The sequence below is a fragment of the Habropoda laboriosa genome, unplaced genomic scaffold (genome assembly GCF_001263275.1).
Source record: "Habropoda laboriosa isolate 0110345459 unplaced genomic scaffold, ASM126327v1 scaffold57, whole genome shotgun sequence".
NCBI classification, from domain to species: Eukaryota; Metazoa; Arthropoda; class Insecta; order Hymenoptera; family Apidae; genus Habropoda; species Habropoda laboriosa.
In genome coordinates this window covers 1,637,826-1,662,337 of record NW_017100229.1, presented here as the reverse complement: position 1 = coordinate 1,662,337, position 24,512 = coordinate 1,637,826, and the positions used below count along the sequence as shown (strand labels likewise).

Genomic DNA, 24,512 nt, shown 5'->3' with positions numbered 1-24,512 from the left:
GTTAGGCCCACATACTGTCTTGACATTCATTTTCTTTGAACAAATGTTCAGTTTTTATAAAACATATAGTACATAACCCTTAAGTTTACATAAAAAGAGCAGTGAATTTACATCTCTAAAAAATTTCAAATAATTGTCATCAAGTATTCTTCTTTGGTGTATTTTTTATTTCATATCTAACTCTTCTAAAATGTGTGCTTGAGAAGAAAAAGAACATTCATTCTTCCAATATAGTGTACAATTTTACATATAAATATACGCGCACAATGGTAAGATAACAATTTGCTTATTGGAAGTTAATTTTGTGACAATTATTTTATTTTTCAAACGTTGCACACCTTGAGATTTCATGCAAACTTCAGTTCAAAGTTCATCATAAATTAGGTTACCATACGCGTTAAGTATTCATACACAGTTACGTCGATGAACATAGTTTTGTTTTTTTTGTTTTCGTTTCCTTTTAATTCCCATCCGGACACGATACATTCTACAGACATTCGTTACAGATAAGGAATCGTTTGATACGATTATTATTTTTTATTTACTATTGCTATAAAAAATATATTTTTTATTTTTTTTTTTTTTTTGCAATATTTTATGTACAGAGATCTGTTATAACGATACAAATCAACCCTTACAGTAAATATAATTTTATAAAATTTGTATGAATATGATATTAAAAAATGTAATTGCTCTCTGCTTCGTGTATATACTATGTACTACGAGAATTGTACGATATAAAGAATTGTTGAATAAACGAAAAAACTTATTTCTGTCTACCTCTATCATATATCTACTCTTTAGGATAAGCGGGTTATTTAAAACATTATTTGAAATGCACCATATGGTTCGTGTATTCAGTAAACTAGCTAATAAAGCTAAAGTGAAGTGACCTTCCGTCACGTACTGCGGTCGACCGCGATAGTTGTGTCCAGTATTGAGAATCAATTAACATGAATAATTTCTGTTTTATACATTGACGACAGGTTTCAAGATGTTTAAACATTTTGTTCACATGATTAAATAGAATTTTGAAATCGTACAAATGTTCAAGGAGGTATTTCGTTTTCAGGAGGTTACGTAGGAATGAGTATTTTATCCAACAAAATATATCGGTACATTTTAATCAGTACGATAATTACACGATAACCAGATAGAACATTTTTATTCTGCTTAAAATTTGTAATAATGTCAAAGAAGAAAAAAAGTGAAGCTTGGGGGGAAAATGGATTTGAAGATTGGGTATGTAAGAAAACAGCTAATATTCGTTAACAAAGTTAAATAAATTAGATGTAGGTATAACGGGGTGATTTTAGGGTGGGTATATGGCTGCTAAACAAGCAAAATTAGAGGAACAATTTCTAAATGAAGCAACTAACGAGGTTAAATCGTCAAATATATTTCAAGGGATTGCAATTTTTGTCAATGGTTATACTAATCCAACTGCAGATGAACTTCGTCGTTTAATGATGATACATGGAGGTATATATCATAATTATATGAGACCAAGGGTTACAACTCACATCATTGCAACCAATTTACCATATTCTAAGGTAATAATGTATAGAAAAAGTCAAAACCCAACTCCCATATGTAAACCTGAATGGATTACAGATAGTATAAAGGCTGGTAGGATTTTAAATTTTCAAAAGTATTTACTTTATTCACAATGTACAAGCGTACAACCCCAATTGATGTACACAGTAGAAATTAAAGAAAACAAAACAAACAGCATCGACCAAGTGCACAATAATATACAAACAGATCATAAAGTAAACATTCCAAAAAGTAACAAAGGTGACAAACTTGAAGCGGTAGAAGATTCTTTTGTGAATCAAGTTATTTCAAATCCTACAACATCCATTAGTTCAAGAGATGCTCGTTCAACAAAAAATTCAGAATTTATATCAGAATTTTATAGTCACTCTCGATTACACCATATTGCAACAATGGGAGCAACATTCAAAGACTATGTTAACCACTTGAGAGACAAAAGTAACGGGAAATTTCTTGGTCTTGACAAGTTGAAAGAGTTGAGAGATAAAAAATTGAACTCATCATTGACTGATTCCCAATTGAACCTCAGTATCGAAGCTGATTTTCAAGGGGAAGATAAGACTGAAGTTAGTCAAGGCCCTATTATAATGCACATCGATATGGACTGCTTTTTTGTATCGGTTGGTCTTAGAGACAAACCAGAGTTCAGAGGCTTACCTGTTGCGGTGACTCACGCGAAGGGCAATAAAAATCCTGCAAATAACAAACAAATTTTAGATAGTAATACAAATAGAGACGAAGAACATGGTTCATTGTCAGAGATAGCATCCTGTTCTTACGAGGCAAGAAAAGCTGGAGTAAAAAATGGCATGTTTTTAGGGGAAGCATTAAAGATATGTCCTAACTTAAAGCCAATACCGTACGACTTTGAAGGGTACACAGAAGTCTCCTACACGTTATACGATACTGTAGCATCATACACATTAGACATTGAAGCAGTTAGTTGCGACGAAATGTATGCAGATTGTACAAAAATATTAGAGGAATTGTGTCTAACACCGTTGGAATTTGCAGCTGTAATTAGAAAGGAAATAAAAGATAAAACAGGTTGTCCTGTGTCAACAGGATTTGGCAGCAACAAATTATTAGCAAGATTAGCAACAAGAAAAGCAAAGCCTAATGGTCAATTTTATATACAACAGCAGCACATTAACGATTGCATCAATACCTTTAACGTAGAGGATTTACCAGGTAGGATAATGTTGGCTAGGCTATTTAAAACACCGACTGGATAGTAGGACTGTATGTTTAACTTTGTTCTTAATACCGTTGATTATTGAAATTAGGGGTTGGATGGACAACAGGACATAAACTAAAAAATATGAATGTACGAACGTGTGCAGAATTACAAGCAATCTCGTTGACGACGGTACAAAAGGAATTTGGTAAAAAAATGGGTGAAATGTTGTACAATATGTGTCGCGGTAAAGATAATTCGAAGCTTAATTTAGAACACGTTAGAAAATCGGTCTCTGCCGAAGTCAATTACGGGATAAGATTTCAGAGTAACGAAGATGCGATAGATTTCTTAAGAAAATTATCACACGAAGTGTGTAATCGATTGAATAAAGCTAACGCGAAAGGCAGGTGTATCACGTTGAAAGTTTTAGTCAGGGCCAAAGAGGCGCCGAAAGAAACTGAAAAATTTATGGGACACGGATTATGCGATTACGTGACAAAATCGAAGAATCTTATCTCGGCTATCAACGATGTTGATATCATGACAAAGTAAGTGGTAGGATTATCGTAATAGGATTGTCGTAATCGAAATTTACGAAGCAATAATTTACTCGTCCTTCGTTTAGGGAGGTAATTGCACTTTGGAATCAAATGCAAAAAGTGCCTGAAGATGCGAGAGGCATCGGTATACAAATATCTAGATTAGAGATATTAAAAAATAAATCTCGGGGTATAACTTTAACGAGTTTCGTTAACAAGAAGAAGGAAAATAGCAGCACGTCTGGTCGATCTATCGAAGAAAAGCAAGCCGCGAATGAAGCTCGGTCTTCGGCAAATTCGAATGCGGTCGCGTCTGTATCTGGAAATAATAAAATTGCTGAGAATCGGAAAACATCGAACGTTCCACCTGGTATCAACGAGTCAGTTCTTTCCGAACTCCCAGAAGATATACGAAACGAATTATTGGTCGTTAACGGAACCGAACAACTGACAGAGCAGGGAAGAACTAAGGAAGAAGTACAAACGCGTCAGGAGAATTTTTTCAAACAAACGAAACCTGGAGTTTCGAGACCAACCAAGGTGGAGATGCCACCCATTCAAGAAATCGATATGTCCGTTCTTATAGAATTACCCGAAGATATACGAAACGAAATCCTTAACGAATACAGCGCTAAGAAGAAATCAGACGAAACGAGTGTTAATAGAAACGAAAATAATATGCAAGCACGTACATCTTCGACAAGCGGAACATCTTCAACTACCGAAGATAATCGTGACGAGGAAAATATATCTTTCTCACAAGTGGATCCAGAGTTTTTAGCCGCGTTATCGGAAGACTTAAGACGCGACGTTCAAACGTATTGCACGGCCAAGAAAGCAGAATATTCGTCGAAAGTAAAAAAGAACGAGAGTAAGGTTGGATGGCCGAAAGGTGAGCATGTGAAACAGAATAGGAAGGTGGAAGTAAACTCGAAAAGTAAAAATAGCAAAGCGACGCTTGCTAAACATAAAAAGAAAAACGTACAGGCAGCGCTGAAGACGACAAAAAATACGAATGAACCGAAGAATTCGTTAGATAAGAAGATCGATAACGCGAGATCGATAATACCCTCTGTGGAAGAAATGAAATCTGTTAAGAACGAAATTACCGAGGATGAAGCTGAGGCTATTCTTTCCCACAATCGTACTATCTCGCAAGACAATGGCAGTGTAATTCAACAAGAAAACAGTCTAATCGATCTTGTAAATCGTTTACTTAATCTACCTCTAGATCAGGTAGCGCTTATAATTCCTATTTTTTTTCTCTCTCTCTCTCTATCGTTGCATTTCTCTTTAATATATAAATATCTCCTAACGAAGGGACGAGGGATGCATGCTCGATAATTGATCTTATCACGTAATCCTTTAGAATGAATTTTTGTAGGATTGATAGAGATAATATAAAATACACGGTTGCAGGTGAAAATGCATATGCAGATATGGATCGCTAATTCTAAAATCGTGAACGAAGTAGACTTTTTATCCCTTGCAACATTTCTTAGCATGCTTCCGGAGAAGAAACGCATCGAAGACTTACACGTCTTATTGAAAACCATGCATAGGTAATCTATATTGTATGCAAGATTGATACATACACCCTTATAATAGATGAATATTGAGTAATGTAACACAAAGGATTCAGGGAATAGATATCATTTTACTCAGTTACGATTGATAAATAAAAATGATATTAAAGACAATACATTAACTTATTTATGTTCGTATTTTTAGATGTATGACAAAAACTGGAAATTGCATTTGGCATAGGACATATAGGAAAACAGTAAAATACGTTCAACATTATATGCAAATTGAATATAACAGCAACCTAATGGTACCACCAATCAAATGCAACCTTTTGCAGTGTAACAGTGATGTAATGTAAATTTTTCGGAATTTAATAAATTAATATTTTTACAATGAGGTTAATAAGAAACCTATTTACAAGCAAACATGATACTTACCTTCAATTTCATTGAACACAGTATCAGTATTCTTTAGGTAACATATTAATTTACAATCGAGAACATATATTTTCTGTTGTTGTTTTGAAAGAACTTTGCTCAAAGGTTTCATATAAATCGGTAAGAAGTCATAAACCTCGAATTCGTACGTATTTTTGTAATATATATATATATATATTTTTAAATATATTTTTTACTTTGTTGTTGTTACGCGCTGGGAAGGTGAAAAAATAGAAAGGGGTGAGTCAGAGATGAGCGTTTACTACTCCCATTCGGTAGTTCCTGGCGGTTTAGATGTTAAGTCGTATAAAACACGCGAGATACCGGGTATTGCAGATATTTCGATCACCAATTTCTTCACCACCTGTGCGAACAGAAAAGGAATGACTTGATTTCGATAGTAGAAAGATTGGGAGAAGGAAACTTACGTGTAATGGTAACTCCTTCCCAGGAATAGCCGGTGTGCCGGTCATAAAATCATTAGTAACGAATGGCCTAAGAACAACGGAACGTTGGCATGAGGGTATTCGAGAAGCAGCATCGCGATCAAAGTGTATGGGAATTAAAACTACTGGCATTTGACTGATTGCTCCCATACAGCCATTGGTTGCTAGCACTAAATTTGCTACGTGATCCGCTTGTCGAAGTGTAGCTATCACATTCGACGTAAGATGAGTCGGCGTGATATCCGTAACAGGATGATGTAATTGAGGACCAAAAATGAAGCAGACGCGATTTACATTATGACATACACGTGGAATTAGTTTCGCGAGGAACAACAGATCCTTCCACTCTATTCCTTCGGATAAGTTCTCTTCGCTAGATAAGCCTACTACATAGCTGTAACTTCTTCGATCTCCCTAATAAAATCGTAGAGTGAAATCTTTAATTATCCGATCGATAATCGTATCTGGTGAATATTCGTATGTAGGAAAAATTCTACCTGTACTCCTACACTGCGTATAGGCAAAAGTGTCGCAGAAATATGACGATAACTCGAAAGCTGTTGTAAATACTGACGTTCAGATTCACTGGTCGCGCCTTCTACACGATTTAGCAGTCCATGTTTCTTTTGAAGCATTTGTTCATATTCTGCCATTATTTTAACTATCACCTTTATTTCAATTTGAACAATTCGTTAATTTCTTCCTCCTCTTTTTATCGAGATACTAGAAAAGAATACCTGTGTTTCCGAGAAATCTTTATCCATATAAGGTTCATCTGCGCATAGAATGCGCACAGCGAGTCCAGGTCCAGGAAACGGATGACGAGCGACCAGCGTTGCTGGTAATCCAAGATCACATCCTAACTGTCTCACTTCGTCCTTATGAAAATCTTTTAAAGGTTCTACTACTTGACCTTGTGCTCTTAATGCTCTAACGAGTTCACTATCATTGTGATGCGTTTTAATCGCATCCGCTTTACCTGATAGAAGTGTTTATATTTTATGTGAATACAATTTGATGCTTCTAACAGATGAGATATGAAAGAACAATGCATTTACAACTATCAATTTACCACTAGCTAATGCACTCGCACTTTCAATAAGGTCAGGCCTGAGAGTGCCTTGCCCAAGAAACACTTCTTCTGGCTTCAGACCCATCTCTGCCATTGCTTCATTTGCTACTTTTACAAAAACATCTCCTATGATTTTTCGTTTCTCTTCTGGGTTGGTTGTTGCACACAACATTTTAGTTAATCTAGTTCTTGGGCTAGTTGCTGTACCACATAATTCCTTATTGTTTATAGTATTTGCATTGGCTACCGGAGTTACATTATCCAAGGGGACAGATGTAGTGCCTTGCATAAAGCAGCATCCAGCGTTTATGACTCTTAATCGGATTCCCAATTGTGCCAGACTTTGTTCGACAAATTGCGTCTCTCCTTTCCGCATAAAGCCGTTATTGATATGCAGAGCTATCACTTGTTCTTCGTTTAAAGCTTTGTGTAACAGTGCTGCACATACTGTGGAATCCACACCTCCGCTCACTAACAACTATGATCGTTTTTTTCTATTTTAATTGACAATCACATTTTGTCATACCTTATACTATCTTTTCAATTATTTTCCGAAATAGATTTCAACAATATCATAAATCTTTTTGAAGATCAAAGGTTAAAAGTTTAATAATACATTTTAATAACAATCTAAATACTAATTATCAAGTAGTTTCTTACCAAAACTTTCTTGTTGCCAACAGTATCCCTGATATACTGAATACACTGTGCTTCCCGACCGCGAAGTGTATAGTTACCAGTAAGGCCGGCAATGCCAAACAAAAAATTGTGCAACATTGTTTTTCCATTAGAAGTAAGGTCTACCTCTGGGTGAAATTGTACTCCGTACAAATTCATCTTATCACTTGCTATCCCTGTTACAAAGTTGGACGACCTGGCAGTAATGTGAAAACTATCAGCCACCCTATCTATACTGTCTCCATGTGTTAACAAGACCATCTGCTCCTTCTCCAAGCCCCTGATAAAGAATTAGTCAGTCTCCTTTTACGTCAGATCCAAAGAACAAGGTAGAAGAGATATTTGAAATTCACTTACTTAAATAACAGGCACTTGGAGTCTATTTCAATTGGGAACTGCCCGTCTTCTCTGCCCTCCTTACCGATTACAGTACCACCAAATTCCTTGTTCATCATTTGCATTCCATAACAAATACCTAGTACTGGAATTCCTATTCTAAAAATGTCGGCGTCGTATTTAGGTGCATCTTCCGCATATACCGAACTTGGCCCTCCGGAAATTATAATTGCTCTAAAATTGATAGTTAAAATAATAAAGACTATTCTTAAATGTAGTATCGTTTTTTAACAGCAGAGTAACATAACGTGTAATCTTACTTATAGCCCTTTTCTTGAAGGGTAAATACAGATGTATCGAGGGGTAGAATTTCACTGTGAACATTTAATTCACGAATCTTTCGATCTATCACTTTACCATACTGTGCACCTGCATCCAAAATGGCCACTTTTTCATCAACACATCCCATACCCATTGTTCCTTCGTTAGCTCCATTATTTCTCTCTGCGCGAAACAATAATCCGTCCGCGCTCTTTTCCATTTCAATATTTCTTGTATTGCTATTGCTATTACTGTGATTTCAATAATCCTACAAGGATTTTATAAAATCAATGAGAAACCTAAGATAATATTAATAGAAGGATATTTGTGGCTTCTCTAAGCTTAACATTACTTAGTTTAAGAGAGGATAGAATAAAAAAAATGTTCAATTTGTTGAAATTAAAAAAAATATTGAAATAAAAGGATCGAGAGACAAGAGGGCTGTTGATATTAACATAAATTTTCATTCACGTCGGTTAACAGACAGAATATTTGAAAAAAACTTGTATCGAATATTGTTATCTCAAGTTGGATCGTCATCTCACCAAGAAATGATCATAAAAAATCATACATGTAACTCCAACATTGTTGTGTATCAAATGCTTCAAGTTTCACATCACTTTAATCTTCTTGAAAACAGATGAGCAAAGTCAAATTGTACATTATATTTACAAATATAGCTTACCAATGAATAAAAACGATGTTACGTTCTTATTTCTCGAACGAATGGAAAAATTACAAAAACTCCGTCATCTTAAATAACAACTAAGGATATTGCTGCGTGTAAATATAAGAAGCTATTATAGTGTGTCACAATCCAGTATAAATTCTGACAACTACTGTACCTTACAGATATTTCGTTTAATTTCAACATTTACCTGCGAGAACATTCACGCGAATTTCGTACAATTTAAAGAAGAACTTGAACGACGTCTAGAAAAAACCCATTGAACACGGTGTTTAGCAAAAATAAATAACCGGCCGTAAATTTTACGAGCACGTTTCTTCGAAACGAACGTATTATAGTAGTCCACCTAGTATATGAATCATCTTTTCAAAGAGAAGTGAAATGTACCGAAAGACTTACCAAACTGTACGAGGCAGAGAATATTTCACGTGTAAATCACCAAGTAACGTAAAATTAATTACAGCAAAACAGGATGTGCACTCTTTGGACGAGGCAGCCATTCAATCGCCTGCAATAGCCACAATGCAGCGACTGCCTTCAGATTGAAAGTAACATAGAAATCCAACGTTACGGTACGAAAGTTCCTAGGAAACGGCGATATTCGTTAGATTGTCGGAAGAGTTTTGTGAAAAATATCACCTCGTCGATGTATTCCGCTTCCACCTTTCCCGTGCGTTTCATATTTCACCACCTGAAACCGTTATTTTCACAAGTTTCTCCCTGGTTATCAGGTTCGCCCGTAATCCCTCTAGGTCTTTTTTGAAATAGGAACAACATGAAGCTAGCAAAGTGTGTCATTTATTGAGCAATATTTTTCAGACGTGAGGATTATGTTTATTCTTTCTTATATATTTATATAACATAGAGGCAGATAAATAAAACGAGGTTAACAGTTTTTGCATCTGTCCTTTCTAGTTGAACGTGAAATTAACATTGGAAATGATGTAAAATAATAACCACGACACATGACAGATTAGAGTAAAAAATTATCTTATCGCGAATGCCTGGTTCGCGAGTATATATTATTTTAAGAAACGTTTCGAAATTCTCGCGTTCCAGTAGCCACGAGCATCTAACACGTTGTGTACTCAACTGAAAATCGTCCAAGAGAAATTCCAGAAGGTGTAAATACTGCTTCCGGTAAAATGTCACCTGTGAATCGATGTTTTTGTTCCGAGGGAAAATATCCTTGCGACGTTGTTGCAGATTACGAACACGGTTCTTGTAAAACAGTCGAGTATTTTTTACCAACAGAAGTTGTAGTACACAATACACCAACCGATTGTTGGGTCTCGTACAATTCCGGAGTGTACGATTTAACCGATCTCTGTGAAATTTGGGCGAATAAAAAAGAAATCGAGCCAATATTGGCCCATGCTGGTAAAGATATAAGTCACTGGTTCGATCACGAAACGAACGATATTAAACGTCATATACACCCTGTTACGGGGGTAATGGTGCCGTATTGCCCTCACGGGCCGATTCCGGATCTACCATCTTCGGTAGTACCATCTTCCACTTGGCGACCACTGGACAAATGTCCATGGTGGCTCGACGAAACATACAAAAAGGGATACTTGACGAAAAATCCACGGCCGTGTAGAATTTTAAACGTCCTTACCGGAACACAAGTCGTTATAATGGTAATTCGTTTCTTTCCTCTCGTTCGAACGAACAGAAGAGTCTACGACAGATTAACGAGAGAATTTCGTAAAGGTTTGCGAGGAGGATTCCATTAAACGCATACAAGAACGCGGCCTGATTTATAACGCAAACGGGGTTACGTGTTACACCTGGAAATTTGAGGGAAAAGAGATCAATCTCCATTCGACACTGACAGAAAATGGTATTCCGGATGAACGGGACCGTTTTACCGCCTGTGGCCTTCCCGACGATTACTACATCCCATGTCTCATGTGTTACTACAACGAAAACTAACTTTTTTTTCTCGGATAGCGTATCCGAGTTGAATCGATAGTAAGGGTAATAAAAATTTGAAGAAACGCACGTAGAAGTTGAATTAACGCGAATTACGATTGAAAGAAAAGTTTCCTGCGATATCATCGTATACATACATGTACGTGGGTAGACTTATAGCGGATACAAAAGATGGCACCACGACCTCACTCCACAATACGAGTTAGACTTTCATTTAAAGAAACAACAGCCTTATCTTGTTTAAAAATGTCTCTTTGTAAAATGTAGCGTCAATTATGTTTTCGTTCGTTACAATTCGTACATTTGGAAATTTCTCTTGGCGTATTTTTTACGACAAATTTTCTTCTTCCCCGATTGCGCAAACGAAGCTTTTCTCCTCGAAATCTATGAAAGTATCTATTCTGGGTGCTGCTAGTAAGACGGGTAATTAATTCAGGTTACGTTTAATTCGTCTCTTTTGCACGCCCCACATACTTTTCGTATCTTTCCTTCGTAGGAAATTGTCTCTCGTTGTTTTTAAAACAGTCACCGTTGATCGACGAGGTGGCAGTTTTTGATAACAAATGTACCTACGGTCTTGCACTGGATTTGAATTATATCGACACGAAGTGTAAGGTCAGCACCTGTAATCATCCGAGAAGATGTCTCGAGCAGACACTCGAAGGAGCGAAAATAGTAATGATCGTTGGAGATGAAACGGTTAAAGACGAATCGAGCCTGTCTAGGGTCCTGAAATCTAACGCTAACGCGTTGTCAGATTTACTACCAAATATCATTAAATTTTGCCCCCAGGTAACAATTGCAACATTCTACGGCAAAGTAGCCTCGGTATGAAAATGCGTACGCGACAACGAAAGTGCGTTATGAATTCGAATAATGGCTGGACACCGTGCTTTACGTGTTTTTTTTACGCGTGGCAGTTGGCCTCGGCTTTTAACGCCCTCGCAGCTTCATTAATTACGAGCAGGTTGTTTTCGACATTCTTCGTGACAATCTCGGCAAGGACAAGCATGTTTGTCTTTGGTCATCTCCCGTCTCTCTTCTTCAACGTGTTTTTTTTTTCTCTCTTTCTCGCGTTTCGTCTATTTGCAGACTGTCGAATACGACAGTACTAATTCCAATTCGGGCTTCAGTTTCGTTCCTTTTCTCTTCAGGCTATGGTCGCGGTCGTAATGAATCCGATAAACAGTTTAATACCTCTGGCAATGGAAATGTATAAAAAGGCTGGGGTTTACGAGCCCAATCGCCTTTTTGGCGTAATTAGCCTTGACTGTGTTAGAGCAAATACTTTCGCCGCAGAAGTTGTCGGCTGCGAACCAGAATGCACGGTGGTACCTGTAATTGGTGGGAGTTGCTCAAACACATGCATTCCACTTTTCTCGCAGGCGAAGCCTTGTAACAAAATATCCCAGGTTAATAACTTTTCACAAATTCTTTCGTACCACCTTATTTTGCTGCGACAGCTAAATCGGCACGTTGGTTAACTCGTTAGGTGGAAGCTAGTAGATTGACACATGCTTTAAGAACGTCCAACGAGGAGTTGTCGAAGGCGAATAAAGGTAAAGAAAGAACATGTTGTGCGATGGCGTTTGGGGCAGCCAGATTTTGCGTATCCCTTTGCAAAGGTATTATATCCAACGCGCGATATTTTCTTCGGTTACGTGTAAATGTACATTTCGTTATTGTCAATTCGTTTAGCTTTGCGACATCAGAGCAACGTCGTGGAATGCGCTTACGTTCGATCCTGCGTGATACCAGAATTAACGTATTTCGCTGCCCCCTTGGAATTAGGCCCAAATGGGATTCAGAGACATTTGGGTATTCCACCTTTGAACGATTACGAGTGTAAACTCCTCGAAGCAGCCGTACCCTGTTTAAAAAAGGCTATCATCCTTGGAGAGGTAACGAGATATACTTTCAGGAGGAAGATGAAAAGCGAAATATGGTTTCTCTTTGTCGTTCGCAGACCCTTGCTCTTGGCGAGGAGAACGCTTCTTCCGAGCTATGCCTGCAGCAGACCTCTTTGTGTAACCCGGTCGATTCACCTGGTGCAACTTCGTCGTAGAGAGAGGAACGAATTTGGTGACATAGTTGTCATATCGTTTCACACGAAAAGTTATATGTACTGCTACTTCTGGTAAGATTGGAAAAATAGAAACAATGGCTCGTAAAGCACAAGAGACCGTGAAGCATCGTGTCGAAGCGAAACGATCCTCGTCCACTCGAGATCAAGCCACGATAAACCTGTAAAATAGTTAATGGCGATCGTAATAGTGGCAGCGATCCGTTCTATAGACCATTGGTTTACGAGCAAGCTGAACCTCTGCACGGGGATCGGACGCGTTTACTTTGGCGTAAATCGACGAGTGCCGCGCATAAACGTTCGACGAAATTTTCCAACGAACCAACTATCGAGGAAGGTTGTAACGGTGATGCTCTAATTATAACAAGTCCACCGGTTTAGTCCTGTGCCTCGTTCGTTACGTACATACGTATGCGAGTAAGTGAACAAGTACGTATAGGAGGAGGCAAGCAACTTAACTAGAGTCGCCTGGCCAAGGAAGCGCTTCGATCTGATAAGAACAAATACAATCTAGTCTGAAAGATTCTAGAAGCGGACGCGGTTTTCGAAGAGCCACCGCATCACCGAGTCTCAGGTTACCGAGTCTCAGGTAGATACGTGCAACAAAAGTAGAAGAAACTCGTCCTTTCCGCATTCCCGACACGCCACGGTGTTCCCAAGTGTGCGCCGCGACTGTAGACAAGATACGGACAACTGCAGCTGGCAACTCTTTGGCAGAAGGGATTATTGCAGAAGAGGGAGAAGGCGCGGGTGTTGCCTATCGCAAATCCTCTCTAAGCGAGCCTTAAACTCTCCACATTCCAATGCGATTCAACCTTAGCCACAGCTGCATAAGCGCCACCTTCTTCTTCTCTTATGAGTTATTCACTTAACATGGCCATTTACCGAATCTTCCACGCACCTTTCTTCTGTCCTGCTCTTTTCCATCCAGATTTCATCACGAAGCATAACTCGATCCTGGCTAATGCACGGCTTAAATAGTTTCGCGCAGCGATCCATCTTTTTGCCGTGAACACCAGTCGGCCTTGATAGTGTGTAGGCATAAACGAGGAGGATCGTTTCGATGGTAACGACGATCGGAGAATGGGATAGAGAGAGGGTTAGGTAAGCGATGTAAACAGTCGAATATTTTGTACGACGGAATGCCTTTGGCGGAAGTTGGAAAACCGGATACTCCTTGGACTTGTCTTTGCTCGAACATCATCCAGTACCTGGACGCGTTTACGTGGTTCTTGCCAGTGCAACTTACACATATACGTCGGTAGCGCCGGTAACTCGCGGAGCAGGAAATTAATCGCATAGTTTCTCACGACATAATAGTTCCCCTGTCTCCGCGATCCTCGTCCACTCGACACCAGAAACCTGGTGTCTATCGATAATTGCTTTAATTACACCGATATTAACGGCTTGAGAAATGTTAAGAATATAAAGGTTCGGCCGCGTAATGACAGCGAGCTGACGTTAAATGGTACATTTAACGAGCGGTGGTTGGTCGAGAGGAATCGAATCCTCTGGTATTCGTATTAGAAATTCTTCTCACGGAACGCCTTGTCTCGATAATGTATTTTCGACGTATCCCCCCGATCGGCAAAATCTTTTAATCGGCCCCGGCGATCCTCGGCAATCGACGTGCCCGTACGCGTTCGTATAACTGTCAACATCGATCGAACGAACGGTGTTGTACCATCAAGAAATACATAAGCTCGTTGGTATTCGAGCATTAGAACGCCTCACACGACCGCTTTTTCTCAGCAACCGCTGGCGCCGTCTGGCTCTTTCTTGTTCAGTTCTTCTAATCAAAGAGGTTATCGAGGATTGCGTAGTATCGATCTTGCGTTCTTCTCCTCAAGGACGTACACCGGAGGAGAAACCGCGAGATCCTCGCATTTCGGGTTTAACGCCGCGCCGGTGATACGAATTTATTAGTCATTTTTAATCGCCTCTAATTCGTCACCCTAGGCGCTCGGCTGAACGACGAACGCGTTCTAAGGACCGGTTATGAGAATGCAAGAGGACAAACGGACGGGAGGTGAACGTCCCAGCTAAGACGCTAATCGTATCAGCTGACAGCCATTGTAAATGTACCTATTTTACCCCCGCCTATCTCTCGCCTTTAAATCGACTCTGCTATAGTTTCGTATGTCTCTCCATCCCCTTTTTCTTTTCCGATCGAACGAACCAAAGGTCAAGGTATGAACAGCTTTCGTGCAAGTTCGCAGGAAAGATGGGGTCGCTTTTCTACCAGGTGGACTGTGCGCTTAGCCGGACGTAGGTACATGGTATATAAGTATGTATGTAGTAACAATGGCGGGTATCGGCTATACCTGAGATAGGTAGGAAAAAGAGGAAGAAGGAGAAGAAGAAGAAGAAGGGGAAGGGCAGAAAAAGAAAGGGATGACGGGTGAACGGCCGCTGAATGGCACGACCTTCCGAGGAGGCCGGCCGTACGACGCGATCCTGCATGTGCACTCCCCCGCAACAAGCTTCCGCGTTCGAAGAAGAAGCACTTGAGGCTAGATGGGCAGGAATATCGCGAAGAGCTTACGGTGCTTGGTTGCGCAGGATAGGGAAGGCAGAGCAACGTACCTTTGCCCGACATCGGGAAACTTTGCTCCACCACGCATCGATATACTTTATACACGTATACCATTTCCTCTCATCCTTTGTGATGAAACCGAAGCGAAACCGAAGCGAAACTGAAGCGAAACTGAAGCGAACCTGCGCATCGAAGAGAAATCGATAGATCGCAAGGCAGTTATTGGTGTGCTTGGAGGCGATATTAAGTCGATTCGTTACGGCGTTACTCGCAGAGTTATCTACCTTGAGTTGCATAGCGGCGGCGGCGGCGGTGGCGGCAGAAGATAGCGTGCCGTCAGCGCGCATACCTGTCCCTACAATCCACATAATCTTATTTAAGTACGGTTCTAATAATAGTTCGAGCAAACTTTTTACCACGTCGGTATTAGCGGACGGGGTATATACTATTTTCTCTCATTGTCAATGAAAAATACCTCGAGTCAGCAAACCGGCTGCACTCGGCTCTGCACTCGGCTCTGCAATACGGCTGCCCGGTTGCGCAGGGCTCTCTCGCAGCGGTGCGCAACGGGGCATAGGAGTGCACTGACTTTGCGCCGCCTAAGCTCGCGCTCATCGTCCACTAGTTTTCTCTCTTTTCTCCTTTCACTATTTACCTCCCTCTTCCTATCCTGCATTCAGATCCACCTACATCATCGCCATTGGCGCCTCTGCGATCCTCCATCGAGATCCTGCTCGGGCCAAGGCGAAGAGCATTGTTGCCAGGAGCCCTTTAGGGCAAACGCCTATAGTTCACAATTGCAACGAGGTCGATTTCTTTATCCTATTGTTGTAACCAGATTTATCTCCACCTTTTATCCTCCGTTTATCCTCCTCGACCTATTTCAATTATCCCCCTCCCTCCCTCCACTGTTTCGTGATTCGTTTGTTACTCGATTCGTGCACTCTTTATTCCCGCATTCTTCCATGGTTAATTCGAGGCAACAGTAATCTCGAGAGCAATCTGTAGCAGGTGTTAGCCTGTTTCTCAACCTCGATGGATTGGCAACCACTTTCGAGTCTCGTTTCCTCCAAGAATTTACAGCCGCTTTACGTCGAGGAATGTACGAGTTCCTATTTTTCCAAACTATTTAGTATTATCTAGTCGCACGCTGTTCCAGTCTCTGCCCTAGTAATTGTACGTACGCTGATGCTACCATAAAGTTGCGTACTCTTGGCGAAAGGTAGTACTCTGCTAGCCTGAACGATAGGGCAGCTCCGTTCAAAACTGACGCGATAAACATCATTATCAAGATCCTCCGCTATCGTTCGGTATAGGAACGAGAAAATTATGCGTATCCTTGGCTAAAAGTATCTCTTTTCCTATAATTTCACTTTCGATCGAACCTAATTATAAAAATGAACAATAAAGCGAGCGAAAGTGGCAACTAGCTCGCGTGCATCTCCGACGAGGGCGATGCGTCACGTTCCGAGACATTCTCCAAGTTGACGATCCTTCCATAGTATTACAAGTACCTACTGGAACGGTGGATCGTAGAAAAGTTAGCAAACATGGAGGACTCCTACCGCGGCCTTGCCTTTACTGAAACGCATTTCATCCTTTACTACGCACGTACCCAGCCAATGTATTATACTATGCGCTTTTAAAACAATGTGCGTATCTGCTCGAGGCATCGCTGCTCCAATCCTTAGATACGAGAGTGGAACTGAAAGGGGAGAATCTCTTTCTTTCGTGCTGCACCACGGTTGTCCCTAGTGAACCTAGACCTCGGGGGCATCCTTGAACTTGACGATGCCCGGGAGGAGCTACGCGTCGCACTCGAGCCACTTGCATTCGGTTCTGCATAATTCCTTCCTAGACTTGCCTTTCTTTCAGATTCGTCGATAGAAAGAGCTCGGTCCGACTATTGTTTACTCTTCTTTGAAATTATTCACCGCTGCACGAGCTTGTGCAGCAAACGGAGTATAAAATATTGCTCCGTGGAGCCGCTGTTGCGCATTTGTAATGCAAATCTTCCATACAAGTCGGATACTAATGAAACGAAATAATAAGCGTATTGTGACGTCGAGGATTTTGTTGTATAACCTACACGTCCGAGAAAATCTTTTATCTTCTCCTAGTAGAATAATTACAAGTTACGAGAAGCCGCGTAATTTAAGATCAACGCAAGAAACCCCACCGCGAATACCAATTCCACTCGACTCTGCCATATCTTAGAACACCTAGCCAATATCTCTGTGGAATATTTAAGATGCGGGTACAACCGTAATTGTGAAGGTTTCAATGTAAATAGGAACAGTGCCGCTAGGATCCTACTTAACTTTCCTTTCCTTGCGTAATATGTACTACCTAAGGTAGGATAGGTTTATCGATAGGATTAGGATAGGATTAGGTCAGAAATTGCTCCCTACGATTCTCGGTCAGTAGAAGTCAGGAAGCAGATTTTGCCAGGGAAGAAAAAGCATCGCGTGACCACGCGAGATACACGGTTCTCTATCAACATTTAACGAAATATACACCGGTGGTGGTTACGCAATGCGTTCCTCGGTAACGTGGAAAGTGTTGCGTTTCGCGACCAGACGTTTTCCCTCCGCAGCTATAGATCAGCCGCTAATGGGGTCTCTGTAACGGTATGTATTCGTCGTTGCCTCGACGCCCAAGTTACGTTACAGGAGACAACAATTACCCTCGATCGAACGATTTGTTAGGCCGCGTAAAACGCATACCGTAGCATAATCGTGGCATATCGTAGGATACTTGGAGGAATTTTCATCGTGACTTTCGAAGGATTTTACGAGATTAGAGTTACGACACGTCGTTTCGATAAGTTCAGGTTGCATCACCTCGCATTACGACTACCGATATAGGTTGTTAATGAGTCGGAGCGCACGGTACTTTGCGGCTTACCGCATGGCTACCATCGTCAACTTTTTGATAGCTTCGGAGGTTCGCTGTAATAACAACGATCGTTACGATAGTAATAATAACAATAACGATTATATCTGATCAGGAGAGAAGTAACGTTTTTCAGCAGTAAACTTTCGAATCGTTTGTTAAACGCGTTAATCTTCCATAGGTATGCACCTATGCGTGATTTTCATGTCACCTTTTAAACGGTCATCGACTACTTTACGTAGTTTTTCTTTCCCGCTCGAGCGCTAATGAATGGAAATTTGCGGCGGAGGAATGTAAATCTCGTTTTTATCGTATCGCCGGTTTTCATAGACGCGAGCCACCCTCTTTTCTTTTAGGAGCATTATTATTTATATCGAGATAACGATATTTACGATGGCAAAATTGATCGCGCAGTAAACGCACATTACGTAAGAGTAGAAAAGGCCGCCGCTTTGCCGATCAATTCACCGCTCTATTTCGTATATATTTTCACGGATCGAATTAGAGTGCTTGGCGCACCGTCGAGGACAACCTATACACGGATCTCTGGGTGACCGCTCTCGCGTATAACGCGACACCTAGCTGAAATTCGAGATCCGTACGCGGATTTTCCTGGATTATAAATTATTTCGTATCTCTCTTTCGAAAGGGCTCGAGATTCGTCTTAAAAGTCGGCGTTAAACGGGAAAACGTTGGATCGCCGCGCCGCGCCGCGCCGGGGGAAACGTTGGGTGAAACGTAACAGTACGCGGTAAACGTTCCTCGACGACAATGGTCTCAGTCATTTACCATAATGTCACATTGTTCCCGAGTAGCATGCTCGAGGAACACACCCACGATTCTGTTTTGCTGTATGGTAGGAGACGGATACAGCGTGCAGGCTTTGATGATTATTATAAAATCATTTTCCTTTCTACCATGCTGTTGAACGAATCTCGATGTAAAGGAGCATTGTTGGTCTTCAGTTATGCCTGTCATTCGCGGACCGATTGCCACACACACACGAGCGAGAGGACTTTTTCTACTTTTTATTAGCCGATCGACAGTGTCTGTATCTGTATTGAAATGTGATCACAGCTGTTTCACTTTTGGAAATAGCAATTTTACGAACGAGAAGGAGAAAGGGTCGAGCTAGAGAACGACAAGATTCTACGTTGCGTTGTTCGGGCGTGCCGGAGGGTGTGAAATCCCAGCGAGATTTATCTTCGACTCTGCAATTTGCTCTTTCCAAGTCCAACCAACAAACGAACTGCATCACGAACGATGCCTTTTTTCACTCGTTTCCACTCGGTGTCGTAAATCTTAAAAGGGAATACATCGGTCTCTACGAAGTACATCGGTCTATAACGAGAGAAACGATCGCGCCGCGCCGGCATCTTTTCCACCGAGATTTTCTACGAAACCCGATTTTACCGAGCAACGTGAAATCCGGAGCAAATTGTACGATCATGTTCGTTCGTTCGTTGTCTTCCAAGCGGATCGTTCATCTTGTTAACCGCCTCCACGCGCTACCGTGGTGGTATCGCGGATATATCCACTTGTGGAATTGCCAGGCGTAAAGATCGCGAGGCAGGAGTAGGGAAGCGAACTCATCGTTAAACTCTAACGGTTCCTCTGGATCTTGCTAGCCTCGTCTATGATCTTACGACCAGCGATCTTTGCTCTCTACTCAAGTCGCCACATTTCTCGCTCGATTTTCCTTCATAAGGCTAATTCCAATTCTGTCTAAATCGATAATTGTACGGTACCGACCTATATCCACTACACTATAGAAATATATTTCATTGTTCGAGGAATTATCTTTCTATTTTTCCTCTCGCAAGGCTTCTCGGTGTTTTACACGGTACGTAATCCGAGTCGTGACTACCGTTCGTTCGCACGATAGAGCCACACGAGGGATTTCGTTCGAGGCCTGTTATGGATGGAGCGAGGCTTAACTCGCGATCAGCTATCAACCAAGATCATAGGTTAGTTGGGGTCGGTACTCGTTTAACGCTTTTACCTTTGGCTAGATGTGTTAGCGGATACCGAACACATCAGCTTATTGGGAAAATCGTCCCCATCTACCGATTATTCCCAGACTTCTCGCCGAGAAGAAAACGAAAGGAAGCATCCTACTAATTCTACCCTACTCTTAACGAATAACGAATTTACAGCTGCGTAACTGTCGTAGAAGCACCGATTTGTGCCGTGACATCGTGTCATCTGTCGATCGATATCTCTAATTAAAAGACACTTGAAAACTAAAGCCCGAGATGAAAGCTTCTCAACTGGTTACCGGCCGTTTCTGGATTCAGCCTGGTGAACTCGGCGAAATCTAAAGGCAACACTGTCTCCTTTGTGATATCGTTCTATAGCTGTGCGAGTATACCAGTTACCGCGATGTTTACCGGCACTCCCTCGAACCAGAGAAAGATTCGCCGCTGCATTTGTTGTGGGAATGGAAGGATCGACTCGTGCTCGACTCGTGCTCGACACCGTTCACCAAGGAAATATGTACACCGAAATCGACACCGCACTTTCCGGAATTAGCTCCGTTTTATTCTACACAAAGACATTTCACGTCACGAGTGACAATTTGTTTGGAAAATGTAGGACGATAATGAAAGAAGGATCTCGAGAAAGGTATATTTGTCGGTAAATGGTTAATAATTTGATCGCGTCCTAGGAACAACTGGTTCCTAGTAATCTCGTTCCACTGGAAAGATCGTAGAACGATGTTTGTTTTGGTTGGAAAAGTTCCCGGTGAAATTCGTACAATCGAAATTGTCACGATATCGGTCTGTGCAATGCATCGACCGATCGTAGATATTAATGCGCGATAGTATTGGTTGCACGCCGTAAAAAGTACTCGACGTTTTATCTGGCAAAGTAGGTTATGCTATTACGCGGTGGAAAAAAAAGTCGATGGAGCGAGTGGTGACTGCAGGTCGGGTGGTGCAATCTCGCCCAAGTAAAAATCCCGTAGCCTGTCTGCGTTCCCTTCCTCGGCACGAAGTTTAAATGTTAGCCACAATAGCGTGCCATGTCAGCTGAATCGTGTCGAAACAAACGGGCGAGAGGTTCGACCGACGGACCTTCTACTACATGTGTAGAGTTGACGTGGTGCATTCGTGTACTTTGGAAAACTACACGATAATTCCGATTTTCTCCAAGTTGGAACGAGTCGAGCGAACGAAACTTTGTCTATTCTTGCTGTTTCTCCGAATCGAGACCGCGAATTTTATCGTAGTTCTGCAACGTCTCGTACAAAATAATGTAATTGTCACGAAGCTGAACTAAACGATGCCACAAGTTTGCGTGTATCACGTCGCCAGGTTTCAACTCCGCCTCGGCTATTACCTAACGCAGAATAGAGAGTTTCATTAACAAGGTTGAAAGTAGGATTGAGAATTGTTGTTGCGCTCGCGTTCATTCGAAAGGGAAATTAACGCATTCTCTAGGAGAGGTACGCAAGAGGCGCAATTAGCTTTAAGGATTACTTTGTCGGTGGTCCGTCGTGCGCGATTCACTTGAAGGTACTTGAGATGAAAGAACAGCTCGTAAGCCCAACAGTCGATGGTCTCGGTGTTGCGAGTCGCGTTCGTTAGTTCGATCGGAGGCGATTCAGTGGTTAAAGTGACTGCTTGCAGCCAACGTTTCAACTGAACCGAACCAAGAGGAACTGATTTCAGATAGAGGGGGGGAGGAAAGAGGAGGAAAGGTGCAATTGAACACTGGAAAAGTGCGAGAGAACTCTTACGTTGGTAGTGTCGGTAATGAGCTTCACTACGGCTGGCCTCATGATATCGCTAAGCCTTCCTATAACCGTCGTGTCTTTCTTTACCGTAGTCACATAAGTGGAGAGAGAGCTGTTCCAATTTGGCGAAGGTCCGCATTGGGCGTTTTTCAACTCTCGCCTTCACCCACGGGGAAATAACACACACGCGATCATTTTCCCCCTCCTTTTTGCTCTCGCTTATTTCCTCTTACCGATGGCAGACCGTTGAAATTATGCTGTCCATAATGTACCGGGATGGAGCGACCAGCATTTTCTTCGTGCACGTCGCCAAGCTGCTCACTATAAATGCTAAAAGCTGTCCGAGAGGTCCGGGCCTTCGACGTATATCGCAACCAGTTATGCCCCGCGATCGATAGTATCTTCTCTTGGAAACTCCGTGTCGCGGCGACCGACTGCGATCACACATCGACAAAGAGTAGTAACTCGAAACTGGAGGAATCGGAATGAAAGAGAAAACTGTCCGTTACGCGCACACGTACCGCCGCGCCGCTTCCATTCTTATTCGTAATTACCACCGTAGTCCGAGATGCTATTCAGGTCGGAAGTTTTCACCGTGGAAAGTGTCGATTGACACTTGGTCTTTCGATCGACCAGATTCTCGTTGTACTTGTTGTTTCGAACCGATTCCGGCATGTACTCGTTCACAAAGTCGTTCAGTTGGATGATTTTATTCGGAAACGTTTCCAAACAATTAATCGCCTGCGCGAGAGCAGAGAGGGGGATAAAGTGGAGGGTGCAAAGGTTAGGTGGAAGGATAAAGTGTTACGTTTCGTACTTCTTGATGAAGACGCTCGAGACACGGGGCCTCGCCATCTGTCTCAGCAGTCATCGCGATACGTTCGCAAATACGACGACTAGGAATCGTAATTGAATATCCCACGTGAATTTAGACTAACGCGCATCTTGGCATCCCCGTAGCTCCTCCAGAATTTAGCGAAATTTCGACAACGAACGATCGCGGTGTTCATCGTGGCTACTAATCTGAATTTATCGACGCGTCGCGTCGCGAATTTATTCATTTTTCCGGAATCTCCATTAATCACGGAGGACTAACCTGTTGGCGAGATAAAAGGAAAGAGCCGTAACGGTGTTTTACTTGGGAATAAAACACGTGTCCTTTCAGCGTTTTATTCGCAGGATGAAAAAGGCGTGCTAGATGAGCGGCGTTTAATAGCGTATTTATAAAGCGGTATATTGAAAAGGTGGCCGATGTAGCACACGTACACGTGTACGGGATGGTGTTATTACGAACACAGGCCCGTTTTCTACGAAACAGAGGCTCGAGATAAATAGTGTAACGAGCGACTCGCCGTGCGCGGTCTATAGGATGCATTCAAAAGCAGACGGTTAATGAGAATGCAATGGGCGCCTTAACTCTACCTAGGATCGGCGAGCTGGAAACGGATGTGCTTCCAGATTTTTCCTAATTAAGATGTGGCCGGTGCAACTCCATTACGTAAAGCAACCATCTTGATTTACCGTTCGACTCGACAGCGATCCAGCTGCAACAAAACCTTTATGGTCACGAGAGAATTGGAAGGACTCGAAAAGAGAGACTCTCTCTCTCCCTTCTTTACGTTCATGTCCGCGTGTTTTGCAGAGGTGCCGAGGTGAGATCTTCTGAAAGATCTACCTACGATGCACGACCACTATTACTGGCAATGCCAAGGGCTGGCTGGAATGCGATGCAAATTTTATACGAATCGGTTACACCACGACCCGTCGAATACCTCTACGAATCTGAACCTTTGATAGACTAGGCGAGATCGTTGCAAAAGCTACGAACGTCCACTACTACCTTTATGCACTTGTCAAACAGAGCATGAAATAGATAGATGAATCGATGGAAAAATTGAAGAATAAGTTGTACAATAAGATACAGGCGACAAAGTCGCCGAAAAGAGCCGAGCAACGTTGATTGCAAAGACTGATACGGATGCCGGCGGCTGACAGTGCGACCAAAGACGGCCTCGAGCAGAATAAGAAGGGGGAGGTAGCAAGAGAAAAACAAGAAGAAGAAGGAAAAGAAGGAGGAGGAGGAGAAGATGGAGAAGAAGAAGAAGAAGAAGTCAGGAGGTATCACGGCCGAAGACATTTCTATGCGCGCCCACTGTCAGCGAAGATAACTTACGACTTGGTGGAATGGTAATGGCCCTGGCAGACATTCCGTCCTGTTGCAGATTTAATAGACTCGTCCTGATAGGGGGCTACGGAACATGTCACCGCTCGTGACCAACTGAGTGGAGCCAATGATTTACCGATGGACATGTCTTGTTAACACCGCCACGATTTTGACCCTCTTCTAACTCGATGCAAAATCAATCGATAAACAACGAATAGGGTAGAAGTCCGTCAAAGGAATATTCGAAATCGTCGTAAACTCTGCTTATCTCACGATTATACTCGAGTACTTTGCCTCGACCACCGTTTATTCTCCGTAATTCAAGGTTGAAACAGCAGCCTGTTCGGTCTGACCAACATCGGCTCGATCTCCTTGC

General features: G+C 41.8%; 6 protein-coding genes across 6 annotated transcripts in view; 4 read left to right on the top strand and 2 right to left on the bottom strand.

Annotated features, from left to right (window-relative positions):
* LOC108571343 (mitochondrial 2-oxoglutarate/malate carrier protein-like) overlaps positions 1-39 on the top strand; it is a 1,362-nt gene extending 1,323 nt beyond the window's left edge. The window contains 1 exon segment of the mRNA XM_017933360.1: positions 1-39. This exon segment is cut by the window's left edge and continues 124 nt beyond it. Coding sequence (XP_017788849.1) covers positions 1-39 — 39 coding nt within the window.
* An 850-nt stretch (positions 40-889) lies between these two features.
* On the top strand, positions 890-5,161 carry LOC108571323 (DNA repair protein REV1). The gene is made up of 7 exons (XM_017933336.1): positions 890-986; positions 1,073-1,242; positions 1,317-2,748; positions 2,844-3,285; positions 3,363-4,512; positions 4,696-4,838; positions 5,008-5,161. The coding sequence occupies exons 2-7, from the start codon at positions 1,189-1,191 to the stop codon at positions 5,159-5,161; spliced, it is 3,375 nt and encodes a 1,124-aa protein (XP_017788825.1). The 5' UTR covers positions 890-986; positions 1,073-1,188.
* A 285-nt stretch (positions 5,162-5,446) lies between these two features.
* On the bottom strand, positions 5,447-9,287 carry LOC108571300 (GMP synthase [glutamine-hydrolyzing]). The gene is made up of 9 exons (XM_017933306.1): positions 9,181-9,287; positions 8,093-8,361; positions 7,794-8,006; positions 7,419-7,716; positions 6,759-7,236; positions 6,424-6,665; positions 6,184-6,354; positions 5,669-6,100; positions 5,447-5,604 (listed from the first exon to the last, which is right to left on the bottom strand). The coding sequence occupies exons 2-9, from the start codon at positions 8,311-8,313 to the stop codon at positions 5,503-5,505; spliced, it is 2,157 nt and encodes a 718-aa protein (XP_017788795.1). The 5' UTR covers positions 8,314-8,361; positions 9,181-9,287; the 3' UTR covers positions 5,447-5,502.
* Positions 9,288-9,926: 639 nt separating this feature from the next.
* On the top strand, positions 9,927-10,719 carry LOC108571218 (cytochrome b5 domain-containing protein 1). Its single transcript, XM_017933218.1, has 2 exons — positions 9,927-10,424; positions 10,498-10,719. Exons 1-2 carry the CDS (start codon positions 9,927-9,929, stop codon positions 10,717-10,719), a joined length of 720 nt encoding a protein of 239 aa, XP_017788707.1.
* Positions 10,720-10,994: 275 nt separating this feature from the next.
* Positions 10,995-12,784, top strand: LOC108571217 (probable malate dehydrogenase, mitochondrial). The gene is made up of 6 exons (XM_017933217.1): positions 10,995-11,142; positions 11,216-11,511; positions 11,874-12,131; positions 12,212-12,344; positions 12,418-12,620; positions 12,686-12,784. The coding sequence occupies exons 1-6, from the start codon at positions 10,995-10,997 to the stop codon at positions 12,782-12,784; spliced, it is 1,137 nt and encodes a 378-aa protein (XP_017788706.1).
* A 603-nt stretch (positions 12,785-13,387) lies between these two features.
* Positions 13,388-22,843, bottom strand: LOC108571216. The gene is given in 6 exon segments (XM_017933216.1): positions 13,388-13,510; positions 15,623-15,693; positions 21,716-21,877; positions 21,976-22,132; positions 22,206-22,406; positions 22,790-22,843. Coding segments are annotated over 6 exon segments (768 nt in total).
* Positions 22,844-24,512: the final 1,669 nt, after the last annotated feature.

Coding starts and splice junctions, on each gene's coding strand:
- LOC108571323 (XM_017933336.1), top strand. CDS start 1,189: ATGTCAAAGAAGAAAAAAAGTGAAGCTTGGGGGGAAAATGGATTTGAA. Junction 3,286..3,362: donor GATGTTGATATCATGACAAA/GTAAGTGGTAGG, acceptor TCCTTCGTTTAG/GGAGGTAATTGCACTTTGGA. Junction 4,513..4,695: donor TTAATCTACCTCTAGATCAG/GTAGCGCTTATA, acceptor ACACGGTTGCAG/GTGAAAATGCATATGCAGAT.
- LOC108571300 (XM_017933306.1), bottom strand. CDS start 8,313: ATGGAAAAGAGCGCGGACGGATTATTGTTTCGCGCAGAGAGAAATAAT. Junction 8,007..8,092: donor CTTCAAGAAAAGGGCTATAA/GTAAGATTACAC, acceptor TATCAATTTTAG/AGCAATTATAATTTCCGGAG. Junction 6,666..6,758: donor TGCGAGTGCATTAGCTAGTG/GTAAATTGATAG, acceptor CACTTCTATCAG/GTAAAGCGGATGCGATTAAA.
- LOC108571218 (XM_017933218.1), top strand. CDS start 9,927: ATGTCACCTGTGAATCGATGTTTTTGTTCCGAGGGAAAATATCCTTGC. Junction 10,425..10,497: donor GAACACAAGTCGTTATAATG/GTAATTCGTTTC, acceptor AATTTCGTAAAG/GTTTGCGAGGAGGATTCCAT.
- LOC108571217 (XM_017933217.1), top strand. CDS start 10,995: ATGTTTTCGTTCGTTACAATTCGTACATTTGGAAATTTCTCTTGGCGT. Junction 11,512..11,873: donor TCATTAAATTTTGCCCCCAG/GTAACAATTGCA, acceptor TTTTCTCTTCAG/GCTATGGTCGCGGTCGTAAT. Junction 12,345..12,417: donor TTGCGTATCCCTTTGCAAAG/GTATTATATCCA, acceptor CAATTCGTTTAG/CTTTGCGACATCAGAGCAAC.